Source organism: Parasteatoda tepidariorum, chromosome 5 (assembly GCF_982258835.1).
Source record: "Parasteatoda tepidariorum strain Cologne lab strain chromosome 5, Ptep-v5.0, whole genome shotgun sequence".
In the NCBI taxonomy this organism is placed as follows: Eukaryota; Metazoa; Arthropoda; class Arachnida; order Araneae; family Theridiidae; genus Parasteatoda; species Parasteatoda tepidariorum.
Genome location: NC_141759.1, coordinates 61,141,898 through 61,153,428, shown reverse-complemented (window position 1 = coordinate 61,153,428; position 11,531 = coordinate 61,141,898). Strand labels below are relative to the sequence as shown.

General features: G+C 27.8%; 1 protein-coding gene across 2 annotated transcripts in view; it reads right to left on the bottom strand.

The window, feature by feature from the left end:
- Positions 1-2,209: 2,209 nt before the first annotated feature.
- Positions 2,210-11,531, bottom strand: part of LOC107450960 (uncharacterized) — a 47,108-nt gene continuing 37,786 nt past the window's right edge. Inside the window, exons 6-7 of one of the 2 annotated variants that reach the window (XM_087164057.1) lie at positions 8,315-8,920; positions 2,210-2,566 (exon numbers count right to left, since the gene is read on the bottom strand). In XM_087164057.1, the coding sequence (XP_087020183.1) occupies positions 2,301-2,566; positions 8,315-8,920 (872 nt within the window). In that variant the 3' untranslated portion in view covers positions 2,210-2,300. The remainder of the gene's footprint in view (positions 2,567-8,314; positions 8,921-11,531) is intronic. The other variant, XM_087164058.1, reaches the window with a different exon arrangement.

Genomic DNA, 11,531 nt, shown 5'->3' with positions numbered 1-11,531 from the left:
GTTTCCTAGAAAGATTAGCTCCACCCTTGTTTTTGCTACTATTCTGAGAATCTGAGAATCTTTTTTAGTTTCTTTTATCATTTTATATTTATTGTAATTCTGAATGAAATTGATGGCCCAAGAATTTGATAATAGTAATTAGTGCACAATATATTAAAGGGGCAATGTATGTGCTCAGAGGGAGAAAAAATCCTTTAAAATCAATTATTTGGATTTTGAAATATTAAAAAAAATTCCCATTTTACTAAATAATATGAAATCAATCGTTTTCAAATCAGAGTTTCCTTTATCGAGTTAAAAAAGGATTTGAATTTGTAAAAATCTACATATTAGCCACTTCCCTCTCACCCCCCCCCCAAAAAAATAAGAATCACTGATGGGCTTTTGTCTCATATTTCTCGTGCCCGTGATATTTTCGGACTAGAGAGTTCAAAAGTAATGCATCAAAAAGGAAAAAAAACTTTCAGCTCTTACTTTAAATTTTTTTTTTTTTAAAGTTTGTACTCAGACATGCATTAATATACAACCGATATTCTGATAAAATGTGTAGTGAATAAAAATTGCAAATTTTTTGTTTTGAACATTCATTGTCCCCTTAATGCAATAGTAGAATTAGGTAAGTTGCACACTGAAGGAGCGAAGGAAAACAGAAGGCCGAATTCCATACTTTCGCATTAGAATCTGCAGAGATGATGTGCACAATGCGCATGCTAGAGGAAAATCCACCACCCTCTCACTCCGTGCTCGCTCCCTCAGAGTGCAACCACACGCAGTAAGTGGGAGAGGTTGACGTATACCCATTGGTCAAAAATTTCGTGTAGTAAATTTTACCTTTAAAATATATTTTATTGATTATTAATAGTATTTTATTTTTAATTGAAGAATGAAATTTGTTTCAAGCTTTGGCGACGAACAGCTAAAGCAAACTAAGCTATTAGTTGTGTAGAAACGAAAGTTAAAAGCAAACTAACAAACATTCTATTATTATTATAATTTTTAATTTTAAAGTTGTTAAATATTTTATGCTATAAAGAGAAGAACTTTATTGAAACGTCAGAATAGAGATAGGGAGATTAGACCGAAACACTTCAGTGTTAGTCATACTTAGATCTTTCTAAGGTGATTTTCTTTATCTAAAGTTCCAAGTTTACAATACTGTATGTGGTGAAAATTTATAAATTTTCAGGATAGTCCACTTTTATATAATTTATGCTGTGCGATTTGTTTTACTTAGTACTTAGTATTTGTTTTACTTACTATTTTTTTTACTTAGAACTTAGAGAACTACTTCCATTTTTACCTATTCCGTAGCTAAATTTTTTCCATTTTCTTGTCTTTTTTTTGGTTACATGCTTTTTATGAAACAGTTGGGGTAAAACTCCTTTGATTTTAATAAAATTCAACTTCATGGATTTTTCTAAAGACTCCTCCGTTATATGCAGAGAGAGAGTGAGAGATTTTCCCTGTTTTTTGGAACTATAGAAGTATTTATATTAGTTTACACTTTTCTTAAAATTTGTATTGAATTTTATATTAGAAAATCCATTTAGCCGATTTTATTAAAAAATTTATTTGCTTCCTATTGACTTAACTGATGTCTAATTATGAACTTTTAGGGTGTTTATTAAAAAAAAATGCATTTAGATTAAAATTAAAAATACATGTTTTTAACGTTGTAAAATATATATAGATCATTTCATTCCACGAAAATTTACATCAAAAATTTAATGTGGAGAAATTGGAAAGTGTCCTTTTCTTCCCGCATATCCCTGAAAATTTGGGAGAACATTTTAGACCGGGGCGTTCCAGACAGACCCCGTGAGAAGGCTGGGGCAGCATTTAGACTTGCGGTGGGTCATGACTGTCTTGCGCACCACCTCCACCGCATTGGTAGTTTTACGAGTCCGAATTGCCCACTCGGTAGGAAATTCGAAGTAATGGATAGGAAGCACTTGATGGGATGTTCGGCTGTACATGGGAACTCCGAGGGGAACAGATATTGGAGTGCTAGACATCTGCTAATGAGTCATTGATTTTTTTCTCTTATCTATGTTTATTCTTCTTGTTAAGAGTTTGTCGATTTCTGCCGTTAGAAATAAAATAAAAAAAAAAAATAAATAAAAAATAAAAAATAAACTTTGTAAAATTATGTTCTGATTATGATGTAAAATTATGTTTTGATTTTGATTTAAATTAAATTCGCATAACATAAATGATATATGAACAATTTTTTTTTTATTTATTGAAACTATTGTTTTAAAAATATAAGTTTCTATATCACATTGCACTATCACAATCTTCTACTCTACATCAAACTCAAAATTTGAAGCTTCCTCTATATCGTAGACATCGGAATCATCCATAAAATCTGATTGCCCATAATTTTCATAATTTTCTGGTTCTTCCGGTTGCTCTAAAGTATCGTAACCTCCTGACACTTCGATAAGATCCGGTTGCTCGTAATTTCCGGTATTATCAGTCCCTTCCAATAAATCTGGTTGTTCAATATTTTCCCTATTTTCAGCTGCATCTTGGTAGGCTGGCAACTCTGGAAGCTCTGTGTCATCTATGTAAGTATATAAATTGAAATTATATAATTTAACGATTTCGTATACAATTGAACCGTTTATTTTTCGAAACTGCGTTAAACATCATCCTCAGCCAGTGTTCCATTTTTGGAACAAGTCTTTTTTTTGTTCGAAATGATAAAGACTGGTAACTTATTTATTTCATTGGTAAGATTAATTTTGTGCCATTAAAACTTTCGTACCCAACAATATATTTCAACAAAACCAAAAATCTTTATTTGATTTTCAAATGTTCCTGTTGTTATATTATAACACCAAATTAGTTGCAAAGTGAATAAAATATTTATTTAATTTAATCACATATAGGCTATCACTTGATTGATTTCCTTTTCCCATTGTAACAAAATCTGAGTTCAGAAAGTAAACGACTAAAAACGATAAGGTTTTATGAATAAATATTTGGTTGTTAATGTTATGCATAAAACAAATATGTGTCACAAGCAAGGTATTAAGAAAACATACTTGGTATTCTTAAATCTTTTAATAATTATCTCTTAATAAAATCCCTCGGTATTCATAAATCCCTTAACAAACTACATTCAATGTAAAAAGATGAATTTTTCTTTATGGACCATAAATTTTTTTTATTTTTAAGTAAGTAAATGTTTTGATCTCGTTGAGTTTTGATCTCATAATTTTTGATCGTGAAAGTTTTGATCTCATACATTTATTTTTTGAAGTAAAAGTTTTGATCTCATACATTTATTTTTTGAAGTAAAAGTTTTGATCTCGTTTAGTTTTGATCTCATAATTTTTGATCGTGAAAGTTTTGATCTCATACATTTATTTTTTGAAGTAAAACTTTTGATCTCATAAATTTATTTTTTGAAGTAAAAGTTTTGATCTCGTTAAGTTTTGATCTCATAATTTTTGATCTTAAAAGTTTTGATCTCATATATTTATTTTTTGAATTAGCTTGAAATGCTAATTGTATTGTAGTCATGTACTTAAATATTTATTTACATCTGAATTATATTTGGAATTTGATATTTATTTGATTTTAATTATGCTTGAGAAGCAGAATTTTGTATGTATGTTTAAATGTTATGCCAGTTTTGTCTGTAATTATAAGAATATATTTTATACATTGATTTTAATATTTGATTTTCAAAATGTTGTAACAATTGCCTTAAGGTTGCTTAGATCTTAAATCAGATGTTATTTACATACTGTTTGTACACAGATTTTAAAAATTACTTACTTCTAATAATGTTTGATGAAAAACTTTGTTCTGATCGTTCACCTTAAGCTATTTTTTTTACTATTAATTCGCATATTTAAAAATAGAATTAAAATTTATTATTTTTGAACGAAATCTTCAATAAATAGTTTGTCACTTATGTCTTTTATGAAGATATTTATTTACAACTTATATTTTGAAAATTTTACTATCTGAATTAACTTTCAGCAGAGACAGTTTAGTTTGGTTAATCATATAATATACCAGTTTTTTCCCCAGTATTTATGGAAGTTGATTCCATCTAAATTTTATTGCTATTTCATTGAACTTGATGCTTCTGTAACGTCCGTAATGCAAATTAATTTTTATAACTTAACTATATGAATCATTTTCTTTTCTTTTAATTTAATTGTGTTTAGATAAATGCTTCAGCATACCAGCATTCGTTCAAGTTTTACTTATAGACAGAATTTAAAAGTATTTTAGATTTCATAGTATTTTCAGAAAGGTCAGCTAGTTTAAGCATTGTGATGTTTTTATTCTATAGTTTGTAAGCATTTTACATTTATGTATTTGTTTTGTGTTTTCTTGTTTAAGCTTTGAATTTGTAATTCATTCTATTTTCATTGCTCTTGGGAGGAAACATTTTTCGCCAGTTCAATTTTGAAAAAAATTTCAATTATTATAAACTTTAAAGCACTGTATAATATTTCAAAAATAAATTTTCAAAATTGGAATTATGGGAGTAAAATTAATTAATTTTGGATTATCTTTTTATTCTTGGATTAAACACTTAGCTTTAGGTTATCTTTTATATTTTCATCAATCAATTCGGATCTTTTCTTGTTTATAAATACTTTTATTTTACAACACTTAAGCTAAATTAAAAACTTCAAAACACGAAGTTTTTCATGCTATTAAGTCCCATTACGGTTTTGAAATAATCAAATATTCTCCTTAAAAACTCATCGTTGACATTAAAAAAATCAATATGTCTTCTGGATTAAGAATTTTGCTAAAAAGAAAATATAACGGGTTTCTGAAATAAACGATTCATGTGCAATTTTTTCATGCAACTACAGAATAAAACACAAAATATCAAGAATCAATACCTTTAATACTTTGAATTTTCTACAAATATAAATTTAATTTTAATAAAATTTCATATTAAATAATTAAAAAGAGTTAAAAGCATTTATTGCTTTAAACAATTTGATTTTTAGATACAATTAGTTTTATAATGATATCTCACTATTAATTTTTGGGCATACAGGGTAACCGTTTACAATAGAAAATATGTATATTAAAACAAAATACCCTCTTGCTTTAAATCCTTCTGAAATATACATTTTCAAATGTCTTTTTCGTTTAGTAGATGTGAGAAAAATATTTTTAAATATTACAGGGAAAGTCTATTTTTATAAAAATAATAATTTTTTTTTTATAAAATCTTCAACTAGATTTTTTCAAACTTCATGAATTTATTATACAAAAGAATTCTAATAGTTTTAAACTGTAAACATATTTACAGTTTTTAATCATATTTTAAATATTTATAACATGTTTTAGCATTTTTCATCAATTCTAGTAAATACGAATTAATTATAAGATTTAAGGCCAATGTAATAGTTAAAAGATAATTTTTATAATGAATTTTATATACATACATATATATTAAGTCAATCTTCACTCAAAAAAGTGATTATTCGAACTTCGAAAAAATTTTCTACGTTTTTGACGAAACAGTTTCCTTGGGAATAATGGGAATATGTCGGCCATTGTCGAAAAAGGGATTTTTTTTAAGGAAATGAATATTTTCTTCTGTTAGCTACTATTTGATTTTTGAAAAGAGTAAAAAATATTTACTTAATATGAAAACAGTCCTTTTTCAAGTTAGAGGAATTCTTATAGAATTATCACAATTTCCGTGACATATGTGTCATGCCTGGTTAAAATTAGTTAATACTTAGAAATTTAATTAATTAGTTAATTAGATTAACTGGCAATAAAGCTGTTAATTAAGTCTTTTCTAATATTTCACACAAACAATGAAAAAATATCAATTTAAATTTAGCAAAATTACAAGAATGCTACAGCATTAAAAGAAAGAAAAAATAATCATTTTTCAGATGCAGATTGGAGAAATTTTTTCATCTTTTTTCGAAATCAAAATTGAAATTTTAAGACCTATTGTTATTTTAATTTCGCACACGACACGAAGATGATACACGGAGGAGGAAGCAATTCCGTCAAATATCTAAAAGTTCGCATTTCGTCAAAGACGCACGATTTCGTAAATAAATGATTGTCAAAAATAACGAAATACAGCTCCCGGCCTGTTTTATTTTCAGAAATCAGATTTTTATTTAGGATAGTGTTTTGGAAATTTTGGTAAATTTGCAATAAATAAAAGAGAAATGACGTTTTATAGAATTCATAAAAATCAATGAAATTTTTAAATATTCTTAACGAGATATAACTGAATTTTTCTTTGCAATTATTAACGTATATATACACAGCAGCAATTTTATGAAAATTATCAACATTATGGAAATGAATTAATGTTTTTTTCGTTATTAAGTAAAACTTAAAAAAAACGAACACTTGCGTGTAATTTAACTGAAACCGTGACTATATTAACTGTTGTGAACCAACACAGTAGCGGTAAGTTTTTTTTAACAGTGTGAATAATTTTGAATAATTTAGGGAAAAATATTTAATTAATTTTTTTCTAAGTAAATATTTTTGCATAGTAATAGTAATAATTTCAAGTCAATATTTCACTTAATGTTGAATGCGTAATTTTAAGTGTAATCATGTCATAATTTTAATTTTTTTGTAATAATTCGAATTTCAAAAATTAAGAAAAGATTTTCCTGGATAGTGATACTACATTTTTAATTTTATTAATTCTTGTAGTTGACCTTACTTTTTGTTTTCTTTCTACGTTTTTTGTAAGTTGTTGTATTTGCTGTTGTATTTGAAAGTTAATGATTAAGTGCTGCCAATTTTTACATTAGGAATTTTTCCTATCCAATTTTAAGTTTATTCAGAAATATTTTTAATCTGTTTTCTTATATGTTAGGTGCGTTGCTTGGATATTGGTACACGTAATATAATAAGAATATTTTTTAAACCTATTGACATATTTACGACGCGTTAAACATATTAACAGCTAACATTAATAGGAGAAAAAAGCAAAAGATTATTATCATGCCGAGATTATTAACAAATCTATAGATACATACTGGTATTTTCTATTTTTAAATATATATGCTAAAAAGAGAACAAATAGGTAATTGACTGAAAACATTTAATATAAACTTGAACTATACTTATATAGACGAAATATTTCCAACGTACCGTGCATTTTGTATTGAAGGAAATCACAAAAAAAAAAAAAAAATGATTTTAACTAACGTAACGAAAACATTGTTTTCCAAACAATAAAAAAAATATATTTTAAAGCAGGCTTGCAACAAGTTTCATTAACTAAATATGTTTGAACACAGAAGATATATTAATTCAATTGTGATTATTTTGTTTTAAAAAATTATTTTCAGCAATTAATAAACATTTTTAAAGCCTGGCTTGTTAAAGGTTTCGTAGACTAAATAGTTTTAAACATAATAGTACTGAATCTATTAATTATTTTGTTTTAAAAAAATTCTAGTAAAGCTGAAATTAATATTATTAAAGATACAATACGCTAAATTTATTAAGTTTTTTATGACAAATTATTTGTTGGCCCAATTGGAGAAGAACAGTTTTTAAGGAAAGTAAAATTTAAACATCTAACATTTAAAAAAAAAAGCTCTAAAATATATTGTATTATCTGGTATAAATTTTTAACTGTATAAATTTATGAATGGATTGCTTTAAAAATTTGCATTACCACATTATTATACGAATCAGCAAATATTTACGTATAATAAATCTAAAGTGCGCTTCATTTGTCGTATAATATTACTAATATTAAGTTATTATAGTGTGTTAAATCATTAAGGTTTAGAGCATTTAATTTACAATCATTGCAATTTAGTTTCGTTTGAATAATTCTTTTTGCAGATTTTCGAAACATCTTAATAATGGTAACTTGATGCAAAAACCATAAAATATTTCTTGGAATACTTAAAAACTGAACTTATGCTGAACTGAAGACTTGCTGTAGTTCTCAAAAGCTTTTGTGTTTCGTATTTAATTTAAAGAAACGCTCTCATTTAAGCTGAAAAAAAAGGAAAAGGGGCAATTTTTCAATGACAAATGTAAAAATTTGTGTAACCTCTTAAGAGTATTTTGGAATCCTTTTTGTGCCTTCTAGACACAATTAAGCGTACTTTAGTTATTATACGTATTTCGTGATACAAACAATGTTTATAAATAAGTGCAATATTAATTTTAATACAAACAATTCATCAAAAAGTGCAATAGAACACATGCAACACATGCATTTGTTTCTCGCTTAAGGAACTTCCATATAAAAATGTTTTATACAAAAGCCTTAAAACCACGATTGCATATCTGTTTTCTTAAAAGCCAATAGCACCTCCAAAATCACCTCCTCCAAAGTCACCGCCTCCGAAATCTCCTCCAAAATCCCCTCCACCACCAAAATAGTCGCATCCATCATCATACCCTCCTCCACTATATCCGCCATCATAATCTGTACTGATGTTATTTTCCACTGGCACATATTGTTCAACAGCAGTTGTTTCCTGCAAGGGAAGTGCTTGAGGTGCTTGTGCCTGTTCGATAGCAGTGTTATTAGTCATGTCCAGGTTATTATTTACGATAGTAGTATCGTTGTCGTAATAGTTATTGATTGTTACGTCGTTATCTTGAGTACTGTGATGATGATTCCAACCGGAACCATGTCCCCAACCAGATCCTCCGCCAAATCCACCACCAAATCCTCCACCAAAATAAGATCTCGAACCCCAAGCTGTACCAAGAACACCACCTGCAAGCATGCCCATAGCAAATTCACCACCTCCTAATCCACCACCCCCAACATAGTTTGGACGATCTTGTTGAACTACCACTGTAGTTCCCCCTGCTGCAGGAGCTAGGTAAGGCTGTGGTTGTATTTGATTGTAACCTTGATAGGGAAGAGGGCGGTATCCGGAAGGTGGTGGGTATTGAGCTGGATTTCCTGGAAAAAAAAGCACATAATTAATACGAGCATAATTGTATAATATTTACTATAACGAGCATTATAATTAATGCTATTATAATTAACAGTATAATTAATACTAAATAAATACATTGTAATTTCATTATAAAATCCTCCTTCTGAACATTTAAATTTAAAGGCTCCTTCAAACAAAAACAAAACCAAAAAATAGGAAAAAAAAAGAAAAGGGATTTTACTTTTTTTATATTAATTTGCGGAAAATTACATGTCTAGAATTTTCGTACTTATTCAGTTAAATAATTATTATTTTTGAATAAATATTGTTTCATTTTATTCATTCAAATGTGTTCGAGTAAAGATTGTAAGTATTCAGAGTTCAAGTTTAAAAAAAAAACTTGCAATTTTCAAATTTAATGTTACTTAACTAAGTTCAATAGAACGTAAAAATCGTTCGAATGCATTATTAATTACTGAATAAATAAGAAAATTGCTCTCCCGTAGCTTTCAGCAAGTAAAGACGGAAGACTAATATCATATTTTTAGTATGAAAAAGGATTTTAGTGCTTATTTTTTTAGAACCTCTACTTTTAAGATTTTTGTAGTAATGGTTAGGAATTTTTTTATTTCTCTTTCAGTATCATAATATGGAAGTTATAGGAAAAAATAAAAATATGATAGTAATACAATATGGATTTCATTACTTATCTGGCTGTGTAACAAAACCACTTTATTTGTTGAGCAAAATGAAAAGGATCTAGATGGTTTCATGCATATAATAATTTATCTTGAAATGCGGATCAAAGCTAAAAGTCATTGCTACCATCTGTAAATTAATAAGCTCTATCTTCTAAAACAATGATATTCTTACAATATGGATTTCATTACTTATCTGGCTTTGCAGCAAAACCGCTTTATTCGCTGAGCAAAATGAAAAGGATTTAGATGGTTTTATGCATATAATAATTTTATCTAAAAATGCGAATGAAAGCTAAAAGCCGTTGCTACCATTTGTAAATTAACAAGCTCAATCTTCTTTTGAAACAAAATTGTTCATTTATGCTTCAACTGTTTTTCTTTTAACTGTTTTATAATGCCGAAAATTATTTACTTTTAAAAAGCAATACAGCATGTTGTAACAATTTAAGCTTCGATATAGCTTTCAATCAAATTGTTTAAATGATAAAATTTCTCTTAAAAATATTTGTTTCGAAAAACAAAATTGTATTTTTTTCTTCTTTTTTTAAGCAAATAACCCTTACAGAGATTTAAGGTATATTTGAGGCTGTTTTGAGGGGTCAAGGTTGATTTGAGGTTTATTCAAAGTTGATTTCAAAAACAACCTTAAAAGATCAACCTTCCGAAGTGTATAATGAAGGTGTATGAAGTTGTTTTAGTCACACTTGAGGTTGTTTTGAGGTTGATGGAAATCTCCTTCAGAGCAACCGAGCTTAGGGAGCTTGTTTTCGAGGTGTATGGATTATTTTTTCTGAAATGCAAGCAAATAAATATATTTGAGGTGTGAATAACTCCTCCTGATCTAAACTAAAATTATTTCTGAGTTACATAAGAGACTGATTTTCTGAGGTGCAAATGAGGTTGAAATTAAGGTTTATTAATGAGTTTTTTTTGGTGCAAAACATAATCTCATTTTCTATCTCAGGTGTATTTTTGATATCAGTCAACAACAAAACAACCTCAAAAACACCTTTTTTTCGTAAGGGAACAAATAAATGGCTTGATCCAATATAAAATGTGAAGATAACAACTTTGTTATGTTGGTATTCGTTCGAAAATTTGTTAATGCTAGTACTGAATAAAATCGATCGTCATCTCAGAAATGTTTATTGAAACTCTTAATTATTTTACTATAGTTAACCGGCCGTTATGTGAGAAGTTTGTAATAGAACTTTTTTTATGCTAGTGCTAAATTCAATAAATCCTGTTGTTAGAAGTTTTTCTTATGAGCGCCTTCATTTCAGCTAGTACTAAATTTAAAAGACTATTACGTGCAAATCTAGTGATATTATTAAAAATCATATTGCAACAGTCTGCATTCGACGACTACGTTAGTTCAGTTTGTCACAAAACGTCTAAACAATATGAACTGTCAGAAATATTGATGCAGGTTAAACCATAATAATCATTCAAATGCGTTACATCCTCAATACAATACTAAGTTGAACCACATTATGCAGTAAATTAATCAATCTGTGATTTAGGCTTAACTGTATCACTTTATAGCATTAGGACGATTATAAAGATTAGATGTTAGGATTGAAAGTACCGAATTTATGGTTTGCTGTAGAACAGATTTTTTCTAAGAGTGAACATAACTAAAATTAGAACGAATAAAATTTGTTATTTTTCCCACGAAGCTTCTGAAACGTTTGTGTATACACTTAAGTGATTGATTTGCAGTAATTTTACCGTCGGAGTAAAATATTTCTGATGAATCCTAAATTTAAAATAATCTTAAATATAATTTTAAATGATTTTAAATATTCGCCTTTCCACGTTCCTTAGGAATTTGAAGTTTCATAAATTGTATACAGTAAAAAATTTCGGCTCAAATTATGGTTTAAAGTACAGGCATTTTGGGTACATCATCCGTAAAATCCATTTTCATCCT